At 37.5% G+C, this 24,388-nt stretch overlaps 1 protein-coding gene across 48 annotated transcripts in view; it reads left to right on the plus strand.

Moving 5' to 3' along the window:
* Positions 1 to 24,388, plus strand: part of LOC132111450 (receptor-type tyrosine-protein phosphatase delta-like) — a 349,673-nt gene that overhangs the window by 243,046 nt on the left and 82,239 nt on the right. For all 48 annotated transcript variants that reach the window (XM_059518754.1, XM_059518809.1, XM_059518832.1 and 45 more), the window contains 3 exons: positions 426 to 577; positions 17,622 to 17,767; positions 20,793 to 20,934. In XM_059518754.1, the coding sequence (XP_059374737.1) occupies positions 487 to 577; positions 17,622 to 17,767; positions 20,793 to 20,934 (379 nt within the window). In that variant the 5' untranslated portion in view covers positions 426 to 486. The remainder of the gene's footprint in view (positions 1 to 425; positions 578 to 17,621; positions 17,768 to 20,792; positions 20,935 to 24,388) is intronic.

Raw genomic sequence — 24,388 nt, forward strand, 5'->3', positions numbered from 1 at the left:
AAAGTCAGGTTCAGTATTCTTGTTTGATTCTGCTGACATATTAAAGGTTTTTATCGCAGAAAAAATACACATTTTAAAATGTTGTATAAATCAGTGTGAATGAAATATGGTCAAACCCCTCAGTAAAATGCTTCAGCGTATAGAGAGGAATAAAACTTGATATGTTTTGGTGTGTGTAAGTGATGCTGAAGTGCAGAAAAAAGAAAACCCCTGGAATCCAAAGACGCCAATAGAAGAGTGCAGTAAAATAAACATTTCACTGCGTGTTTTGTTTGTTTTCTTTCCACTCGTCTGAAATAAGACATCTTACGGAGCAAAAAAAAAAAAAAAAAATAAGTAAAAAATCGAATAAATCCAAACCAGTGTGCTCATGAATGTTGATGGATTGATTGCTCTCGTGTGTCTTTCTCTCTCTCTCTCTGTAGGTTGTGAGAGCGTTGCAGGAGCGTTGTGAGCTGGCACACTCCGTGGGTGAGTCGTAACATCATGCCTGTGCCAAGCGTCCGTGAAGCGTTCCCCTCCGTCCGACTCTGTCTCCTGCTGCTCACCGCCTGCGTCCTGCTCTCCAGCGCCGAGGGTACGTCTCTCTCTGTTCCTCTTTACTGATGAGAAGATCTCAAACACAGGAGACATTAGAAGACCCTGCAGTAGCTATACAGTATATGAAAGGGGAAGCGTGAGGGTAACAGCTGAACCCTGCCTCTAGCGTGATGTTTAACTAGCACAGCTCACCGATCTGAAACAGAAACACACTTGAGCATACTTTTAAAAAGAGGATTTCTGGCTGAAATAATAGACTTTAATTAAGTGTGAACTTAAAGTTAATTTGTATGTTAATGGCAATCAAAGGAAAATGCGCTATAGTTTGAATTTATATGAAATGTAATTAGATGAACTTGTGTTTTTTGACCTTAAGCAGGACTTCAACAAAATAAGTGTACTTCTATAAAACACCAAAAAATTATTAAAACATAATCACTTTAAAATGAACAAGTACATCTTTTAATTGGACATTATTGCAAAGTTCACTTTTTAAAAGTGTACTTAAGTGTGTTCAGAAACATAGTGATGACAATGTCTCTCTGTAAGTCACTTAAGGGACCTTTTATTTCATTTATATGATATGATCTACAAGTACAGTATCTAAATATTCGTTTAATGTTTGTAGTGCACTACTAAAAGAGCACTTTCAGGACAGTTAAGTGCAGAGATGAGTTAAACACACGTGTCACATGATCAGTCGTTCTTGGTGTATCGTCATTGTTCTGATTTTGAGCTTTCATTTATTTGGTGTGTTATGAAGATGATTGTGAGATCAATATTTGCATATGGCTGCCAGGCAGCTTGTTATTTGCATTTTGTGCAGACTCTATCAAATCCACATGCGGCTAATTTGCATGCATTGTAATTGATGGAATCGGTGAGGTCACATGTGTGATGGGGTTTAAGTTTAGCACTCTGTAAGTTTTGCTGTGGTAGTAAAATCTTGTCAGCTCGTTTGCAGCTCCAGGCATTAATTAGTGCTGCGGAAAATGACAGGAATTATCAGGAACCATCATAGAGAGAGAGAGAGAGAGAGAGAGAGAGAGACAGAGAGAGAGAGAGAGAGACAGAGAGAGAGAGTCTAGAGCTTTCCAAACCTACAGATCGACCCACGGAGATGCCCAACATGGAGGATAAAGTTCAATCAAATAAAATGTTCTGTTTCACCCAAAAATAGTGTGCGTTTAGAGCGATTGGAAGAGTTTGAGTGTAGGAGTGATCGGAAGCTGCCGTACAACAAGAAGTCTAACACAAGTAAGAATAATAAGAACACAAGCTCTATCTGTGTCTGAAAGACACTTTCATGAACGATACCATTTAGAGATCATTTCAGTCAGATCTCACATGATCAATTACCCAATTATCCACCAACAATTGATCATAAATCATTAAAATACTGATTTCCTGGTTCATATTTTACTCATTGTCATTCTTCAGTAAGTCAAACAGTCCAAAAAGATTGCGTGAATCAGAAAGTGGTTTAGTGCTGTACTCACTTATTTTTTTATAACAATGTGGATGCAATCAGCGGTTTTTGTTCACAGTCACACTAATGATCTCTAAAAGCTTGAGTGTTTTCTGATTATAGTCAGATATAAATATACTTGTAAGAAAAGTGGAAGCAGCTCATCAGGAAATGGACGGCTGACATTATAGAGAGCGAAAGAGACAGACAGACAGTCAGAGGGCAGCGTTCACATTCACACTCCTGTTTGTCATGCCCACAAGCTTTGCACAGCGGCAGCTGTTTAGTGTCTCACACACACACACACACACACACACACACACACACACACACACACACACACACACAGACAGAGCAGAGCAGAAGCAGTTTTTCCTCATCATCACCTCTTTAAGATGTGAAGACATCATTGGACAGTTCTCAGGGGGGCGTCACCAAATTCTAGTAATTATCATCTGCATGCAAATTAATTGTCCACTCTGCATGCTAGATTATGAATATCAGGTTGAATATGAGTGTAGCTAATTAATGTAGAACAGAGTGCAAATCAACAACACTTGTAAGAACACACTCACATGCACATGACTCTCTTGGTGCATATTGGTTTAAAACTATATACTTAAAATATTTGCATAGAAATAATAAGTGAGATATTTTTCATGTTATTGATCTGAAAGTAGAAACACAAACAGACGTAAATACAGTTTACAAAAGGTCACGAGGGAGCAGTCGGTTTCTCATCTGTAAAGTTTTCTCTCCGTTCACCGCTCATCACACCACAGTTGTTTCCTCCAGCGATAATCTAGCCCTTAACACATATGAACTCATAATTTAATTACACTTATTTAAATATACTTAATCTAATTATACGGACTTTATACATACACTACTGTGCAAAAGTCTTAGGCAGTCTGTTGTCAGCATTCAACAATCTCACTAGAATATTATTAAAATTAATGGCAGAATGAATGTTTGGAAACGTAAACTGATATTTCCTACTGACATACTACAGCAAAATATATAAATAAGTGGCTTAAAACCCTTTTTGGGGTGAAAATACTAATGTGCCTAAGACTGTACTTTACAAAGACATTGTTGCTACTTTAGAAAGAATAACCATACAGTAATTCACAGAACTGGTTAAAGACCAGTGACAGACAGCACTCATTTGAACTAAACATCAGAGAGATTGACAGAGATACAGTAGAAACATTATGTAAGGTTTTGTATTAAATAATTATTCTGATCATGAAATAACAGATTCAATTCCTCCCCTTTCTCATGCTATTTTATAATGGGATATGGAATGCAGTCTTGTGAAGTTGTATGGAACACTGGTCATTTTAATCCAGTTCCCATTCAATGAATGGAAAAGAGTGTCTGGTAACATCTCATTTTGAGTTCTTCTGAAGAAAGCCAGTTACAGATGTTTCTAATGACGTGAGGGAAACGAAGAGTGTTTTGGCTGAACTAAATCTTCATCAGATGCTGTTTGTTTAGCTGTGCTATTTTCAACAAACAACAAACCTCTCGCCATAAATAAATAAATTGAACATTGCACAGGCCTTTAGATTAGACTGACCACAAAAAATACATTAATGTCAAAAAATTTCTAGGAATAGTTTGTCGCAGGGTAAAACATGTCACTTCCTGTTGCCAGCAGGTGGCGCTATGACTATAACTGAATATGGGCATGGAGATCTGTTAAGGGCAGAAGTCTTATCTAACATGTGAAGTTTGGGGCAGATTGGACATTGTATGTCTGAGTTACAGCAACTTCCTTTTTCATGGCGAAACATCAAAATTTGTCAGGCCGCCATGGACACGCCCTTTAACGAAACCTCAAGATCTTCGCAATTTAACATTGCAAAGGCCTTTAGATTTAACTGACCAAGTTTGGTGTTGATCTGAATAAATCTCTAGGAGGAGTTCGTTAAAGTACAACCCCTGAAAATGGCAAAAACGACAACAATTTTGCAGAGAAAATTCTAAATAACTGACTTCCTGTTGGGATTCAGATTTCATACCAAGAGACTTTTTCATAGGTATTGGTGTGTTACATGTGTGTACCAATTTTTGTACATGTACGTGAAACATAGCTCGAGGCGCACTCTGTTGAAAGTGTATAGGTGGCGCTATTGAGCCATTTTGCCACACCCGATGGAATATTGGCCTACAGATGTGTTCAGGCCAGGACTATTATCACACATGTGAAGTTTGGGGAAGATCGGACATTTTATGTCTGAGTTATAACATCTTTTATTCCCATGTCGAGACATCGAACCTCGCCACGGCACCATGGACACGCCTTTTAACGAAAACTCAAGATCTTCACAACTAAACATTGCACAGGCCTTTAGATTAGACTGACCACAAAAAAGTCATTGATGTCATAAAATTAAAAAAAGGAGTAGTTCGTCGCAGTGTAAAATATGTAACTTCCTGTTGCCAATAGGTGGCGCTATGACTATAACTGAATATGGGCATGTCAATCTGTTCAGGTTCGGAGTCTTATCTAACATGTGAAGTTTGGGGCAGATTGGACATTGTATGTCTGAGTTATAGCAACTTCATTTTTCATGGCGAAACATCAAAATTTGTCAGGCCGCCATGGACACGTCCTTCAACGAAAACTCAAGATCTTCGCAATTCAACATCGCAAAGGCCTTTAGATTAGGCATACCAAATTTGGTTTTGGAGGAAGAAGAGTTCGTTAAAATACAACGCATGGAAATGACAAAAATTACACAAAATTTGCTCATAATATTAAAAATAACCAACTTCCTGTTGGGTTTAGAATTTTGCTCCAAGAGTCTTTTTTGTAGGTATTGGTGTGTTACATATGTGTGCCAATTTTCGTGCATGTACGTGAAACATAGCTGGAAGGCTGTTGATTTTTTTTTAGTATAGGTGCCGCTGTCGAGCCATTTTGCCACACCCTCTTCTGAATCCTATATTAGACGAAAATTTTCACCAGGTTTGACGCGTGTGCATTTCATGTGAGTTTCATGACTTTTTCAGCATGTTTAAGTCCTCAAAAATGCGATTCATTTGGAAGAAGAAGAAAAAGAAGATACAGGTACAAGAGGGTCCTCGCACCATCGGTGCTCAGGCCCTAATAAAACACAGGATCAATAAGCCAACGAGTGTGATTCCTTCTTCTTTGCTGAATGAGAGCAATTGCAATTTCACACTTCCTGAACTGCTGCCGCTCATTATGGGATTTAATTGGCTGAACTATTCGCCCAGTCAGCCGTGACCGTTTGGGCGGAGCAGAAGGCATTTACAGTATTATGTCCCATCAGGGTGTCATCATCACGATCGCTAAAAAAACACAAAAAAACACACTCTCCACTTATACTCCAAGTCCAAGATGTATTGATCAGTCATTTCTATTGCCCTCTCTCTGTTTGATATGGATTTATAATCACAGTGTAAATACTCTAATGACATTTCAGCACGGAAAACTCAATATCGCTCACGAAACACGATAATCACTGCACACGACATTCTGTATCTGTGACATCACAATAAGAGATGGCCAGTAAAGTGACTTGAGCATTTGAAGGTTTTTAAGTGGTTCAGTTTAGCGGCTCATTAATCATATTGAGGCACAGACCTCAGATGTTACCTGGTAAACACGGATCTCTCTAGAACGGCATCTAGATTTCCTAGAAGCTAAACTCTGATGACCCAAACAGTGCCGTTCCTCAAGTTAGAGCCTTCGGCTCAGTCTCAAATGACACCCTCAGCTGCTGGACTGTTGGGTTGTATTCTGCTGTAGTAGGGGTTGTATTCAATTATTCATGCCACTAGTCATCATGCTGGGTCTGGGAATCACATGACTTGCACAAGGAAAAAAAGGAGCTGCATGTTACATCACATTTACATTAATGTATTTGGGAGATACCTTTTTCCCAAAGTCACTTAAAACTTAGTCAGTGTGTATTTGAATTTTTTCAAACCATGTAAGGCCTAGTTCACTGTGAGATCCACACTAGTGCATTTAGATAAACACAAAGGGGGCGCTTATGAGCACCTTTCAGAATGATGGACTGACGAGACAGCCTGTGGTCTCAAGAGCCCCTCCGACATTTATCAGGGAAGGCCACAACACCGCAAGTCCACTGTGATTTGAGGAGAGTTGATTCTTTAGACTAATGGGAACATATCTAGAGTCATGGAGTAGATTTTCCAACCCGTGTGGTGGATGGCACACACGCACACACACACACCCTTCTGGCAGCCCTGAAGAGTATTTGTTTGTGTGTGTGTGTGTGTCCCACTGTGCTACCTCACACAGTCACTTCCCCTCGCCATCTGTGAGACTCCACTCAGCGAAACCAGCGCCATTCTTCAGTGTGTGTGTGCTGCTAGCGTTTTCCTCTGTCTTTACATTGTACATGGGAAGAGGTTTGTGTGTCTACACAGACAAGATGAGGCTCATCCGTTAGAGAAACGGGGCAGAGAGAGACAGGGATAGTGTCAACATGATAAATGGCATAAATATAACGAAGATGACTGTAGGCTAAGAAAAAAAACGACAAAGCGAGAGAGAAAAAGAAAATGAGGGTAAGAATGAAATGGAAGCCAATTCTTCATCTCCTCTTTTTGTGTCCAGTCTTTTTGTTGTTGTTCTTACAAACAGCGCTTGATCTGAAGGGAGGGCCTGTACAATGGGAAGTGTGAAATTGGATGTGTTCCATTTAGAGGTGCCTTATTTTCTCTACAGGCTACTTGGGGGAGAAAAAGCCTAAATAACTTTGGTTATCATTTCACAAAGGCAATACTAATGTTCTTCATTTCTTTTCACACTTTTCTTTTGTTTATCTTTTGCACATAATATACATGTACATACATGGAACACACTATACTACTTATATTTATATTTATATACACATACACTTATTTATCCAAACACACATACTTAGCGTACAGTTACAATTTTTCCACATAATATACATGTACATACATAAATGCTCTTTTTAATATACCTGCCATACATTGTCAATTTGTATATTGTCAATCCTTACCCACCTATTTGTATTTTTTTGTATTTTTTATTCCTTATTGTGTTTTTTGTTCTGTCGCTGTTATGTTGCACTGCGGAGCTCTGTCACGAAAACAAATTCCTCGTATGTGTGAACATACCTGGCAATAAAGCTCATTCTGATTCTGATTCTGATTTATTAGGATAACAGAATTGACAGTATAATAACACCATCAAATGCTACATCAACCACGAGCCAGGAACTGCTGGTTTAATTGAGTTACACTTGGCAAACCTTGTGCAGACTTAGAGCTTCTGATGCAGTGTCTTGGGAATGAAGTGCCCATCAGTTGAACCCTACAAATGATTTTATTTCAAAGAGTCCTTTGAAGTAGTTATTTTTTAGCACTTCTATTGGGAATGGTTGTTTCTTTTCGAAGTGCCCTGGGAAGGTATCATATATGCCGTTTGGAACACACTGACTTCAGCCTCACACAATTGTTTGTCTGTGTTTGTTTATTTCTGGCAAATTCTTTCATTTAATGATGTTTTATTAACAAGTTTCGGGAGGAGCGCATCAGATACTTAGCCTAATTAACACCAGTGGAGCACACTCAAGTTAATCAACACCATGGTATAAATACAACTGACTTACCTCTATCCATTGACAGTTTATCAGAAAATGATCAATCAATCAATAATTATGTCTATTTCTAAAGCATCTGTTCAGAGTTATCTGCATCCTAACCAAAGCACATTTTCCATTTCAAGCAAACGGGTCTAATAATTGTTTGCTTTAAAAGGTGCCATTTTTACAACTAATTCATCTAAGGAGGGCCCTGCTGTCTGTCACTGACTCACATCAGATAACCACGGGATACCTCACGGTTCGGTCCTTGGCCCCCTTCTGTTCTCCATTTACACAACCTCACTGGGCAAAATCATAAAGGTGCACTGCTTGTCCTATTCCTGCTGTGCAACAACACCTCTTTTGTTCAGCCTAACGATGCAACAATTCCAGTTTATATATGTATCATCATATCAGTCTTGAAGAAGGATCGCTACCTTCTACTCCACCTTGTGAAGACAGAATTCCTTGTGTTTCCAGTCAGTCACAATGTCACCATACAGCTAGGCTAAACAACTAAACTTCCTTGGCCACATCTCAATGTCAGTTTAGTCATGCAGTCATTCAGATTGCAGTGTTTCCCACAGAATTAGATTCTATTTGCGGTGGTGTGGTGTTTGGGGACTGGGGAAAATATATATCATAAATATATCATATATTTTTAGTGACAAGTACACATTTCCATTGCCAACACTTAGTGTCAGATACCTTAAAGGGATAATTTGGTTATATTTGGAGATATTTGGAAGAATGACAGAATCAAACAGATCTCGGTCCCCATTGACTTCCATAGTAGGAAAAATATATACTATGGTAGTCAGTGGGGACCGAGATCTGTTTGGTTACAAACATTCTTCCAAATATCTTCCTTTGTGTTCAGCAGAACAAAGAAACTCATACAGGTTTGGAACAACTTGAGGGTGAATAAACGATAGAATTTTCATTTTTGGGTGAACTATCCCTTTAAAGACATTGCTATTGCTACACACACACACACACACACACACACACTCAAACTCACAAACTTACTGACACACTCAAACACAGGCTCACACACTCAAACATTCAAAAAGACTCACACACACACTCACACACAGACTCAGACACACACAGGCTCACACACACACACACCAAACTGGACCTGGAGGTGGACACACACAGACTCTGACACACACACACACACATAAGATAATATTAATATAATGTCTAGTCTGGTGGCTGTGATATATATATAAACCTACCAACGTCCGTTGCCATGATTTTTGGAATGACTGATCGCGAGAGGAAAATAATGACGTTTTAGTCGCATAACATCGGTTAATGGAAACGCCGTCATTTCGCAATAGTTGTTTATCGATATTTAGAAAAAAAAACACAAAAGTTTTGCGCGAATCTGTAATGGAAACGCGACAGGGCTTAACATAGACTAACTTCTCAGAGTTATGTTGAGCAACAGTGTTCATTACTAACCATTCAACCCCGGATTGATTCTGGGATCTTCGCTGGGGGACTAAGCATTAAGCACCGGTGATCCGTCCTCTAACTAACGCATGCTCATGTTTTGATTCAGATCGAGTTCGAAGAGGAGGGGCTAGTCGTGCATGCCTCCGTTTTCAGTTTGTGAGAGGGAGGGAGCAAGCAGCCCACAGCTCTACAATAAAATACAATTGTACCCATATTAAATAGTTTAAAAATCTGAATCAATCGGTGGTGGTCAGCGTTGATATTGTGGCTGGCCGCCACAAATTAATGAATGTATGGGAAACCCTGGATTGTACTGCCAAATGGTCTATCTGAATATCCTGTAAAGTAATATACACGTGCTGGTCATATGATTAGAATATCATCAAAAAGTTGATTGATTTCACTAATTCTATTCAAAAAGTGAAACTTGTATATTATATTCATTCATTACACACAGACTGATATATTTCAAATGTTTATTTCTTTTAATTTTGATGATTATAACTGAGAACTAAGGAAAATCCCAAATTCAGTATCTCAGAAAGTTAGAATATTGTGAAAAGGTTCAATATTGAAGACACCCGGTGCCACGCTCTAATCAGATAATTAACTCAAAACACCTGTAAAGGCCTTTAAATGGTCTCTCAGTCTAGTCCTGTAGGCTACACAATCATGGGGAAGACTGCTGACTTGACAGTTGTCCAAAAGACGACCATTGACACCTTGCACAAGGAGGGCAAGACACAAAAGGTGATTGCAAAAGCGGCTGGCTGTTCACAGAGCTCTGTGTCCAAGCACATTAACAGAGAGGCGAAGGGAAAGAAAAGATGTGGTAGAAAAAAAGTGTAGAAGCAATAGGGATAACCGCACCCTGGAGAGGATTGTGCAACAAAACCTATTAAAAAATGTGGGGGAGATTCACAAAGAGTGGACTGCAGCTGGAGTCAGTGCTTCAAGAACCACTACACACAGACATATGCAAGACATGGGTTTCAGCTGTCGCATTCCTTTTGTCAAGCCAATCTCGAACAACAGACAGCGTCAGAAGCGTCTCGCTTTAAAAAGGCCTGGACTGCTGCTGAGGGGTCCAAAGTTATGTTCTCTGATGAAAGTAAATTTTGCATTTCCTTTGGTAATCAGGGTCCCAGAGTCTGGAGGAAGAGAGGAGAGGCACACAAACCACGTTGCTTGAGGTCCTTGAGGCTCTCATAACACCTGAGCAGTGCCATAGACTGATCGACTCCATCCCATGCCACATTGCTGCAGTAATTCAGGCAAAAGGAGCCCCAACTAAGTATTGAGTGCTGTACATGCTCATACTTTTCATGTTCATACTTTTCAGTTGGCCAAAATTTTTAAAAATCCTTTCTTTGTATTGGTCTTAAGTAATATTCTAATTTTCTGAGATACTGAATGTGGGATTTTCCTTAGTTGTCAGTTATAATCATCAAAATTAAAAGAAAGTAACATTTGAAATATATCAATGTTACAGTTCTTACAGTTCTCCTGGAGTAATCGGGGTGAAAGTTCAAGATTAAATCTAAAAACCAGAAACCTTCTGTTTACCAGCCTTGAGCTTTAGACAGAAAACCAACAGGAGATGAAAGGGTGCGTGCTTTTCTACAGGAAATTGCACTTTGTCCCCGTCATTATATGTACACATTGTCCTTGATCCCCTGGTCAGCTTTTGAGGTAAATATTAGTGAGGAGAAAAGTAGTTTACTCTTGTGGGATAACCATGAGCCATCACACACACTCAAGGCCAGATTCTCAAGCTAAACAGACACACACACACACACACGCAAATACAAGGTTGTTCTGATATTGTCAGAGGTGTTGATGACACCTGTACATTAAAAATAGACAAATGGTCTCACAGGAATCTGCTCTGACCCACATCTGCGTCATCTGCTTAAATGTTTTCAGAAAGGTGTTTTTGTAAGTGAACACCAACAAGTCAAGTTAGGAACATGAATATCAGACTGTAAATGTGGCCGGAGGCGTTTTTCAAACCTCAACACAAGCCGAGACCTGCGGGGGCTGTGAAGCGACAGTCGCTGTTGCCTGGGGAACCAGGTGATGTCCATGACCTGCCGTATGAATCAGAGTCCAGAATCCTTCTGTAAGAGAATCAGCTGTTTTATCAGGTGAAGAGGATGACAGAGAACATCAGATCATCAGACTCTTATCACGATTGACATGTTTGTCTGTCTGTCTCCGGCCATCGTGCACCTCTCCTTATGGCCGAGTTGGTCAGGCGCGGGGCCACAGACGTTGCCAAGAATACGGTGATAATGGATGTTGGCGTAATTGCCCCATGTATAAAATCGCAAGAGTAGATGATGTTGTTCTTATCGAAGGTCATCATCTGGTGTTAAAACGCTGGTGTTCAGAGTAAAGATCATCGCTCAGGTCCGGTGAGCTGTCACTCTCCAGAGATTCTCATTAGCTGATCGTCAGCCATATGGAGCTCTCTCACACACACACACACACACACACACACCAGATGAGCTGCTGTAGAGGTCAGTCTCATACGCTACAATCTTCATGTTAAACACAAACCACCAACAGCACCAAACCATGGACTTTTGGTCCACATCTTACTGTACCAATCTCAGTCGGCAGATGACTGTGCAGAAATACATTCACTCCTGGAACAGAGTGAATGAACTGCACTTGAAATCTTCTCCTAGTGTATTTCATTTGAAAACAGTGTTGTGTATGTGCTTGTATCAGACAGCTGTGTGTGTGTCTGTCAGGTGAGTTTGGGCCGGTCACCTTTGGCAGGGCAGATTTTATGTTGTTGTGGACGTTATAAAGTCGCTGTGCTGTGAAAATGGTTTGAAACTTTCTCATAGACCACCATTAAATTAATGCTGTGTGAAAGGTCACACTGCTCTCACACAAGTCTGTATGTGTGCTAGAAGCCAGTCCTGTAGTCTTTAGAAGCAACTGGAATATTCAGCAATGCCATAAAGTAGTGAAAAAAAATTCAATCTCAATGAAAAAAATACTGAATACCACTGTGTTAAATATCCAAATTTCAAAGCATGTGGAGAACACCGATCACCGAGATCAGGCGGGACCCTCAGACGCACCTGAGCGTGAGGTCAGTGATAACAGGCGTGTAAGTGTGAGGCACCAGTGCTGGTCCTGAAACTCCCGTGTTACTCATGAACATTTAACATGTTCAGGTCAGTGTTAATGGGCATCTGTGACTAAAGTTTGATCAAATACGCTAATGCGAATGCCATGGAAAGTGTTATTTATAAAAGCAGTAGCCTATGTGTGTGTGTGTGTGTGTGTGTGTTGAAGTGGTATTGTTTATTTTAAACTGCTATTATGCAGGTAAACCCTGTATCTCAGCCAGATCAGAAACAGACAACAGGGTTCATATCATATCATGTCATGTTTTATTTAATTATATATATATATATATATATATATATATATATACAGGTGCTTGTCATATAATTAGAATATCATCAAAAAGTTGATTTATTTCAATAATTCCATTCAAAAAGTTAAACTTGTATATTATATTCATCCATTACACACAGACTGATATATTTTAAATGTTTATTTCTTTTAATTTTGATGATTATAACTGACAACTAAGGAAAATCCCAAATTCAATATCTCAGAAAATTTGAATATAACTTAAGACCAATACAAAGACAGGATTTTTAGAAATCTTGGCCAACTGAAAAGTATGAACATGAAAAGTATGAGCATGTACAACACTCAATACTTAGTTGTGGCTCCTTTCCCCTGAATGACTGCAGCAATGCGGCGTGGCATGGAGTCGAATAGTCTGTGGCACTGCTCAGGTGTTATGAGAGCCCAGGTTGCTCTGATAGTTGCCTTCAGCTCTTTTGCATACGTCTGTGTGTAGTGGTTCTTGAAGCACTGACTCCAGCTGCAGTCCACTCTTTGTGAATCTCCCCCACATTTTTGAATGGGTTTTGTTTCACAATCCTCTCCAGGGTGCGGTTATCCCTATTGCTTCTACACTTTTTTCTACCATATTTTTTCCTTCCCTTCGCCTCTCTGTTAATGTGCTTGGACACAGAGCTCTGTGAACAGCCAGCCGCTTTTGCAATCACCTTTTGTGTCTTGCCCTCCTTGTGCAAGGTGTCAATGGTCGTCTTTTGGACAACTGTTAAGTCAGCAGTCTTCCCCATGATTGTGTAGCCTACAGAACTAGACTGAGAGAACATTTAAAGGCCTTTACAGGTGTTTTGAGTTAATTAGCTGATTAGAGCGTGGCACCGGGTGTCTTCAATATTGAACCTTTTCACAATATTCTAATTTTCTGAGATACTGAATTTGGGATTGTCCTTAGTTGTCAGTTATAATCATCAAAATTAAAATAAATAAACATTTGAAATATATCAGTCTGTGTGTAATGAATGAATATAATATACAAGTTTCACTTTTTGAATGGAATTAGTGAAATCAACTTTTTGATGATATTCTAATTATATGACGAGCACATATATATATATATATATATATATATATATATATATATATATATATATACTGTATATATATATACTGTATGTATATATATATATATATATATATATATATATATATATATATATATATATATATATATACTATATATATACACACACGTGTATATATATATATATATATATATATATATATATATATATATATTTAATCTTGTTACTGAACAAATACAAGTTTTTTTTTTTTTTAGTTTTTTTTTTTTAACAATACAGTAACAATAATTTTGACAGGATTGAGCTTGATGAATGAAGTCAGTGTGTGTAAAATGAGTTAAATGTTATGAGATTATTTACTTCTTCCCACAATCAGACATCTGATGTTTAAAACTTCAGCTTCCTGTGATGATAATGTGATGTTAGATATCTAATGATTCTCAGAAGCATAGACAGGAGGTTTTTATTTGGGATTTTTGGAGGTTAACGGCACATTTATGGTGCAGTGTTTTTGAGAGACACTCGTTTGACAGACTCTAATCATGAAAGCTTCTCTGACAGATACCGAATACAAGCCACTCACGCATGAGAAATCGAACGTGTCAGTCACTTCTGAAGAAGAGAAAATAACAAATGTCTTCTGATGGACTGAAAGAATGAAACTGTTTCTGTGCTTGTGAAACTCCCAGATGATCTACTGCATCTTCACAGCATAGCTCACTGCACTACACACACTGTATCCCACAATGCAGTGCACACCGCGTCCATTTCCAGTGTGATGAATGAAGCGGAAGTCATGCAGCATTACAGGAGACTGCAGCACTGGTGTCTGTGAGACTGAATGTATTATGCTTCAGAAACATTTCAAACGGTCATATTCTGATGACCTGATCAAATAATCAGAAGCACAGCTGATATCACTGTCTGTCCGTTTGTCACTGTGTAGTGTTTGCTGCTGTATAGCGCTACAGCTGCACTGTTAATCACAATAAAACTGTGAGATGTGGTTCATGCACTGCTTGTGCAGAGTGAAGCGCAGCACTGTGTTCATTTACACGCCAGCAGTTTGAGTCACATTTGAAAATGTCATGCATCAACCATTTCCCCAAACTTGTAATGAGAAAACAAGCTTCAACATTCCAATTTTGTCCCTTGTTTCTTGGCCACTGTGGGAGGTGTTGATGCAATAATTCAATGCTTGCAAAGCACCATGAATAGATCCAGGAAGGCTTGTCGAAGTTCCAAACAATAACTAAAGTTTATTAAACCAAAATTAATTTGAATTACAACATAAAACAAAGAAACAACTCAAAGGCTAATTGCAGGCTTGTTGCACCATGGCATCTTAGCTCCATGCGCACGGTCGAAAGACTGTATGCTCTTGCACCAGCGCCCCCCTCCTGTCAGGGGTGACATATCCTTTTAAACATTTCTCCCATCACACCTATAGAGGGCACACACTCAGAGAAATAAACAACATTAACAATATAGCAGCAAACTAATATATAAATGAACATATAGAAAAATTTAATAAGAAAGAAAGTATGGCTAAGTGTTAATATTTATTTTAGTTTTATTTTGTAATATAATAAGAATAATAACAAAATAAATATTAGTATTGTAATTTTAAAGTTTTACTGTAAATTAAAATTACCATTTTACGTTTTTTTTTGTGTAAAACATTGCATTATTCAAATCTGTTGGATATTTATAATAATAATAATAGTAATATGATTATTTTACAGTACAACAGTTACAGTTATTTATATTATTATAAATAATAATTTGAACTACAAACAATATATATATATATATTTGTATTATTATTGCAATTTAAATTGCATTCACATGTACATTACCTACAGTACATAGCGGAATACAAAATTACCCATAATCCTGTCTGTCGGGTAGAAGTCGCCTCAGTGTGCATAGAGAATGCATTAGGTGCTGTAAAGCTAAAATGATGAATGTGACACTCTACAGTCTCGTGGACTGTACTGTCTTACTAATATGACTTTTTAGTCTGTGAGTTCATTGCGTTTGCATCATTCGGATCGAACCAAGCCTGAAAACAGCTGTAAAGAGCTTCTGTGTGCTGGTGACTCTCAGTGTTTTCTTGTGTTTGGGTGCTGAAGTGCAGCGTGAGCTCTTTACCATCGACCCCAAACAGCCGCATCTTTGATGTGTTATTCGGCGGCGGGCAGCACTTGTACAGATAACTGTATGACACCCGTCCTGACAGCCCCACCAGATACAGTTTTTATGTTTTTACATGCTGAGAAACTGTGCTTTGAAGTACAGAGAGTGAGCGAGAGAGGCGGTGGGTGTTGGCAGCGACGGCAGATATTTTGGACGGCTCAGTAAAATCCCTCTGGTGGCAGCAGTGACACCCCGCTCACAGATCCAATTATAGACAGGGAACATGGGATACGTATGTCACATTCTGTATTAACCGGCCCACCTTGAGCACGCACAGCTCTCTAACTAGGGAACAAGTGCTCACTGCCATGATCCATCATACCAGGAATCTGACACCCATCTTATTGCTAATTGAAACTATAAAACTATCTTATTGCTAGCTATTAAACTATTAAATTAAATTTTGCTAAATGAAATATAGTATAAATGTTAGTTGAAAAGCTTTATCTAAACAAATATTGGCAACTAACTAACATTACTAAAACAAAAATGAAACCTATATAGAAATATTTTAAAAACAAGACTAATATTGAAATATTATTACATTTTCAAACAGCAGTTCTCTATGTGAATCTGTGTTAAAGTGTAATTTATTTCTGTGATGCTCCGCTGTATTTTCAGCATCATTCCTCCAGTCTTCAGTGTCACATGATCTTCAGAAATCATGAAATATGATGATTTACTGCTCAAGAAACATTTCTGATTATCATCAATGTTGAACACAGTTGTGCTGCACAATATTTCTGTGGAAACTGTGATACATTAAATTTTTTTCAGAATTCACAAAAAAATAAAATTTAATTGAAATATAAATATTTTGTAACATTATAAATGTCTTAACTGTCAATTTTTTATTATTATCATTATTCTTACTGAACAGATAATACTCTAATAATGCTAATAATATTACAGGACAAATATTCATTACGCTGTTTTTACCTCATTTGGATCTTGGAGAGTGATAATTTTGGCCTCTGGGATTCATTACCATCTGCTCTAATGACACCTATAAACTGCCCTCAGATCATGATGTAAAACTCTTAAAATAAATGCTGTTTCTGATCTCATGGCTCTGATGTGATCCTGTCACTGCTCAGCTTCATTTCTAAAGTAACTAACACAAACTTTTGGGGAAAATATAAAAGTTGTGTACAGTGTTTAGTGTGCTGGTAATGACAAAAACAAACAAAGAAACAAATCATTTAATATATAGTATGCATATGAATAAAATATCAAATGGTCTGGAAAAATAAGATAAAATACTTAGGAAAAAGCACAAAGTAAAATTGCCTTTGTCTGTGTTTTTGAGGTCTGTTGTTCTGATAAAAAATGTTGACCAGATTTTTATTTCTCTATATGTTTTTAGGTGCATTTTTCTTGAAAGTTATATTAGTGGCCAGTGTTGGGGGTAACGCATTACAAGTAACACAAGTTACATAATCAGATGATTTTTTTTTTCTAGTACAGTAGTGCATTACATTTAAGTATGCAGCAAAACTATCAATGTTACTTTTTCAAACCAGTAACACACAGGTTACTTTGTTTTTCCATTTATTGACAGAGAGCCCTGTGTTGAGAGAAATCAGTAGTGAGTTCAGAGGAAGATTATTATTATTTTTTTTTCACTTTTGGTGTAAAAAGGGAGTAACACAATATTGTAATGCATCACTTTTAGAAGTAGCTTTTCCCAACACTGTTAGTGGACTCTTAAATTCATGGTATTATCGTTGCATCTCCGCTCTGTTCATGTGATCGCGTTTCTTCTTTCATTGACTGCCGCGTTGTGTAACGTGTCTCCGTTCAGTACTCCATCTAGATCCGTTTGTAACCACATCTCATCTGCTTTCTCTCTTTCAGTGCCACCAAAGTTCTTGCGAACCCCAAACGATCAGACGGGCGTTCAGGGTGGCGTTGCCTCCTTCATCTGCCAGGCTACGGGTGACCCGCAGCCAAAGATTGTGTGGAACAAGAAGGGGAAGAGAGTGAGCAACCAGCGTTTTGAGGTATTAGGTCTATTGTTCTGATGTAAAATGCTCGACAAGTGAATGCTAACAATAGCCATGCCCGATAAACCACACTCACTGCTTCAGCCACACCCATTCATTAGCATATCCTCCCACCTCTAACATGCACGATTACCCATGGCCTGGTGCCGGATTCATGAAAATCTTTAGGAAAAGAAAAGAAAAAGAAAAAGAAAGTTCAGAAAGAATATATATATATATATATAAATTCAAAATCAAAATGGACAATACAAAAATATTAAAATATTCAATAATAATAATAATAATAATAATAATCTTGATGATAATAAATGACATTGCTTTAATAAATAGCAATGCTTTGTGAATCCGGACCCTGATCTGAAATGATGGATCAGATGCTTTCGTCAAACATACGCTTTGCATTTCTGAAATGCACTTGTTTCCCAGAAGTTTTGTTGTTTTTGTTTATTTTTTTTTGTTCTTGTGTTAAGCGTCTCATTTGCTTCACAGTGCATGTTCTGCAGTCTCACGCGGCTCAGTCCTGTTTGTTTATTTATCTGTTTTTGGATCGCCATCTCAGCCAAGCATGATGAATAACTACATCATAGCTGAACACTGATAAGATTTGTATTAATATAAGTGTGATCGTGCCGCACAACCATCTTCATCTTCTGTTCGCTAACTCTTAGCGGCGCTAATCTACGGACACTTATTGCCTGATATGGCACCTTTTCGCCTGCAGAAACAAAATCTTATCAGCGTTCATCACATGCTACACAGCACTAACAGACACTAATATGCTAACATTCGATCCGCCACGCAGCGTCTGCACCTTCACTCATGCAACTCATTACTAATATCATGTTTAAATGTTCGTTTAACGCTCAGTTTCTACTCGGCTTCGTTAGCCAGCTCTTGCACACACAAGCACATGCATGTGAGCACGTGGTCATACTCGCGTTTCTTTGCGTGAGAAGTGACGGTGAAAGAGAAGCCGCAACGTATGACCACTGATGTATTTAAGTCTGTTAAACGGTGAACCTGTCCTGGTTGTTTCTGTCAGAAGTGAGTATACATCTCCCAGTTGCCAGCTACTAAACCTGTCTGTGAGCGTCCTGTGTCCCGTCCGTCTGGCGTCGAGGAACTGTCTGCTGTCGTTCTTTCTAATAGTGTTTGTGCCTGTGACGTCACATCACCATCCTCGTCTCATGTTTCATGTGATCCGCTTTAAGAGTGGGCCAGAACAAGCCATCCCATTCTCAAAGCCTTCAGGTTTATCGTGAAATGTCTGGCTTAATAATTAGCATCGCTTTCAGACATTCACTGAGCATTTTATACCGTTTAATATACAGTTTTTTTATACTGTTTAATTGTTATATACTTAATAGTGCTATTAAACGATTAATTGGAATCAATCGGGTCCAAAATAAAAAATAAATGTTTACATAATAAATATGTGTGTACTCTGTATATTCATACTGTGTATTTTATGTAAACATTTATTTTCTTTGAAATGCAATTTAACATGATTAATCATTTGACAGCACTAATACTTAAGTATACTTAAGTATAATTTAGTAATCTATGTATACTTGGCCTATACTGGTGTATAATTTAGAGATTTTTTTTTTTTTTTACATTTCTTGACGTTTTCTTCAAACACACTGGTTTCTTTCACTCAACTTAAGCATACATTGTACAAGTTTATACTAACGAATCAGCTTTACAGTGGAAAATCTTAATGTGAATAATACATGAGTGGAAACAAACCTGGCAGATGAAAATTTTGCTGGTTTTACTGACATTTCAGTACACTTTTACAAGGTATGAGAGTATTTTATCAGACATGATTTGCATTGGCTTCTATTATAAGCCATTACCAGAATAAACAGTTTCTAAACTTAAACATAATTTTATTTCAAGTATACAAATCAACTTAATAGGAACCTGTTGGTGTGCTTGGTGAAGGAAAAACTATATTGTGGTATAGTTTAGCATAGTTCACAGTATACTTCTAATACAAACGAAAAGTAGTAGTTACATGCAAGGTACACTTAAAAGTATGCTTTCATAAAATAAAAAGCGGGCCAGATTAGTCTTGACTTGTAGAAATACATATAAGTATACTACTAGTGACTTCATACTATTATATTAATTACATGAAGTATACTTGGAAAATTAATTTGAAGTAATCTTGATAATAATAATAAAAAAAATAACTTGAAGTAAACTTCTTTTTGTAAGGTCTGTTGTATGCGTTTTCAGTACTACTTAGGACTAAATTGGCCAGCCTTTTAGTAAAAGTATACTTTTATGCATAATTTAAAAGTAACACAAAGTACACAACTAGTTTACAATGTGTTGTTTTCTGTTATTTTATCTATTTATTTGAACTATACTACAAGAGAACCTATAAGTATACTTTTTAGTTTACTAAATTACACTTTTAGGTAGCTTAGTTTTCACAACTATATGTATGCAGACATGACATAATACTTCTAGTATATTTTGAGTATACTACTTGGTCCCTAAATATACTTTTAGAACTTTAAGTCTATCATAACTGTACTTAAGCTAGAACCAGAGGATTTATGCCAGTGGTTTATGATGATTTACAAATAGTTATTATATAACTATAATATTAAATAATATTCATATTATGTGTTTGTAGGTTAAAATAAGTATGCTAATAACACACTTCAGTCAGTCGTGACCATCAGCCAATATGTAAAACAACAGTCGTTAAGGACAGGAAATAAGAACAAATCTCTGAGTTTTCACTGGGCTTCAGTATGAGAACTCCAAAATTATCAGCAATTACAGATATTTTCTAAATCGCAGCCCAGACGAAGATCTTAACCAGACTGTTTCTGTGTCCTGTGTTCATACTGTTGCGTCAGTGTGCGTAAATGAACGTCATGTCACGGTGTCCGTTGTATGTCCAGAGCTCTGTGTCAGGATGAAGTGTGTGTGAGAGCATGATTATCCGTCGACTGTGGGCAAAAAAAACTCTCGTAACATATCTTGTCTCTCGCACCTGTAGGTCATAGAGTTCGATGACGGATCAGGCTCCGTTCTGAGGATCCAGCCGCTGCGGACGCCGCGCGATGAAGCCATTTACGAATGCGTGGCCTCCAACAGTGTTGGGGAGACGAGTGCCACGACACGACTCACTGTTTTACGTGGTAGGTTTACGACCAGTATCACGCGCTATCCTTTGCTCTCTCATTGCCTTCCAGCCTTCACAGGTATGTTGGCTGTGACTGTATCTTTCTTCTGTGTGTGTGCTTTTGTTTTGTTCACATGTTTAAGCTGGAGTAGTTGGCAATTCAGCAAATTACATTTTATTAGTAGAAAAGTGTCCCGCGGATGGAGCCTGAAAAATGGAAAAGCTCCTTTAGCTCTCACTGACCTTGGAGCTTTTTAATGGGGGTGATTAATATTCTAATTAGCAGACGGGCTTTCCCGCTCAATAGCTTATGCATCATCAATATAACTCTAATTTTATGCTACATTTACAACATTTCTTAAAAAGTGGCCTTGTTGGATGAGCCAGCGTCTGTGAGGAGAAACCGGAGTGAAAATGCTCTCTTTTTCACAGTTTTTACAATTTGAACCCATTGGAAGGCTTTTAACTGACTTATCTTTTAATGAAATTATGAAACGCAGTTACTAAACAAAGCAGTACTTTGCCAGTTTCTATCTGGTTGGTGTGAGAAAGAATCTGCCAGACCTAAAATGGAAGAAATGTGAAAAAGAATGTGCTTTCCACCTCCAAACATTAGCATGGTTATTGGCAAAAACATTTTCACTTTGTTAACTCTTATTTTCACCCTTCTTCTCACACCTTTGTGGCCACATCTGTTGTTGGAGAGTATTGCTGTGTGCAGCTCAGGCCTGATAAAACATGCAACACAATAGCAGCGCTTAGAAAACAAACACATCGCAGCACTGCAGAACTCAATCAGTGGATAAGTTCAGAATACAGGTCCAGCACTCAGTGCACACTGCAGTATATACTTTTGTCTGTACAGATATGATGTGAACAGCAGGGGAGATTAAAACAAATGCAAATGTAAGACCTACTTAATATTTAAATAATTTTACCAAATATATATATTGATTAGCTCAAGAACAGTCTTAAACTAAATACTTTGATGAAATAATGTCTGTTGTATATTTCAAAGAATCATTTATCTGAACTTTTACCAAACAACCTGGATATTAATTGCAATTCAAGCCATTAAAATCATATTTGCATATATATATATATATATATATATATATATATATATATCGTCGCTGTCGGGCGGTTCAGTCCCCATGTGGGTATGTAAATTTTACAAATTATTAACCAATCTAAAGTCTTAAAAATAGCTTGAGAGCAAATCTCATAACTCCATTGGACATTGCAGCTGTCTGAGAAGTCTCGTAACTCCGCCTCTTCTTCACACTGCTGGAGCTTCGCAGCATTATCAAGACTGAGAGTTGCAACGAATCCTCGTCGAGAAGCACGTCCTCTGAGGTAAATATGCTCAAAACAATGGTTATTTATGATCCAGTTATATGAATTATATAATAAGCGTTTATATATATTATGTATAATAGTTTTATCTCGAAGTAATAGTAGTGCTGAGGTGTCATGTATCGTTTCTGAGGATGCTAGATTTTTCTTTCTGCTAGGTTTAGCATTGGACGCTATCTTATTGACTGAAATCTTCCATGGTTTTGTTTCTGACGAGGATAACGAATTTAATGCACAAAAATAGCGTGCCGTTGACTTAGTTGGCCACTATGCATTGGTTGTGTCATCATGTTTGGTGTGATAGCTAACATGATTTTCATAGGGCTTAAAAAAAAATCTTGACCACCGCTATTTCTGGCACTCGTCTGAGGATCTGAATTTGGCGCAAGACAATCCACTGCAATGCAGAGTAAACCCTGTACATTGCAGATAAAACAGGATTGTATCTTACAATGTCAAGGCATGACGTCATGTTCAACAAGTAGCTGCCTTTGCTATGTTCATCACTTTAAGCAAGCTAGCTGGCTTCTTGCCTCGTTATCATACGTAAACATGCCGTATAATTTAGGGAAACGATAATTTGACTTTTATTCTTTTTTTTTTTTTTGCAGCAACCTTGTCTGTGTCCTTAGAGGAACTCTGTCAGATGCGGCCTTTATTCAGACCACCTGAAGATCAAAGAGCTGAAATTCAAACACCTCCAAGACCTGAAGGAAATCATCCTAAAAGACTTAAACAAATTTTACGAAAATTTGCTTCACTTGGTTTATTTCAAATATCTACTTATTAATAGGCTTATTATGCATGTGCATTGAAGTTTTAAAATGTATCTAATATAATACTTTAATTAAATTGGTTGATTTGGATACCACCACTAAATTGTTTTTATTATTATTTTACTGACTTTAAGTTAAACTGTTAGGCCTACTTATAGACTATGCCTCTCTTGGCACTGTGCATGTAAAACACCCCAAGTAGCAAGGTTTTTATTTATGGGAGAAAAAAGGCTGTCTACTGGCGCCAAGTAAGCCTCTTTGGATACAATAACGAGGGAAAATAGTTACATACATGCTTCGGTGCAGAAGGAAGCTTAGAGCAGTTACCTGCTCGAAGGTAAATTGGTGAGCAGATTAGCCAAATTACCGCCTATTAGACATCTTAATCAGCTCATCGTTTTTTGTATTGCATCACTTATAGCTCTCAAACCTTTAAAATAGAGTTTAGGAAGATGTATGTTACCACAGTCATTAGCTTTAGTTAACTATTGAAGCCTTTTCTCTTGTCGGAAGGTTCAACGCGATCTGCAATTTAGCGTGCAGATTTATTTTGGTATTGCATAACTCATAGCTCTAAAGTTTAAAATAGAGATTGAGAAGATGTATGTAACCACAATGATTTGCTTTGATTTGCTGGTAAAGCCTTGTCTCTTGTTAAAAGGCTCAACGTGCCCGCAGACTTTGATGAACACTGCTGGCAGCAGCGATGTCTGTGCCCGTACCGTTCTTATCAATGAGAGCGTAAACTCGTATCTCCAATAAAACATGATTTTGGGGAAATGTTGTGTTAATGCTGGTACAAAACAGTATATAGCAATATAAGGTATAATACCAACTTTAACAATACAATGTTGAATAACTCAATAAATATGCTGTTTTTTTAATTTCCTGAAAAATAATGATTTTGGAGATACGAGGATCCCGCCCGACAGCGATATATATATATATGCATATTTTTGTTCAAATAAATGCAGGCTTGATGAGCAGAAGAAACTTCCAAACTTTTGGTCTGTACTGTGTATATATATATATATATATATATATATATATATATATATATATATATATATATATATATATATATACACACACACAGGTTTGACCACAAGTTTGGAAGTTTCTTCTGCTCATCAAGCCTGCATTTATTTGATCAAAAATACAGAAAAAAATAATATTGTGATTATATTATTACAATTTAAAATAATTGTTTTTAAATTTATTACACTTTAAATTATCATTTATTTCTGTGATGCAAAGCTGAATTTTTAGGATCATTATCACATGATCCTTTAGAAATCAATCTAATATGATGATTCATTATCAAAGTTGGAAACAGTT

Source organism: Carassius carassius, chromosome 2 (assembly GCF_963082965.1).
Source record: "Carassius carassius chromosome 2, fCarCar2.1, whole genome shotgun sequence".
NCBI lineage: Eukaryota > Metazoa > Chordata > Actinopteri > Cypriniformes > Cyprinidae > Carassius > Carassius carassius.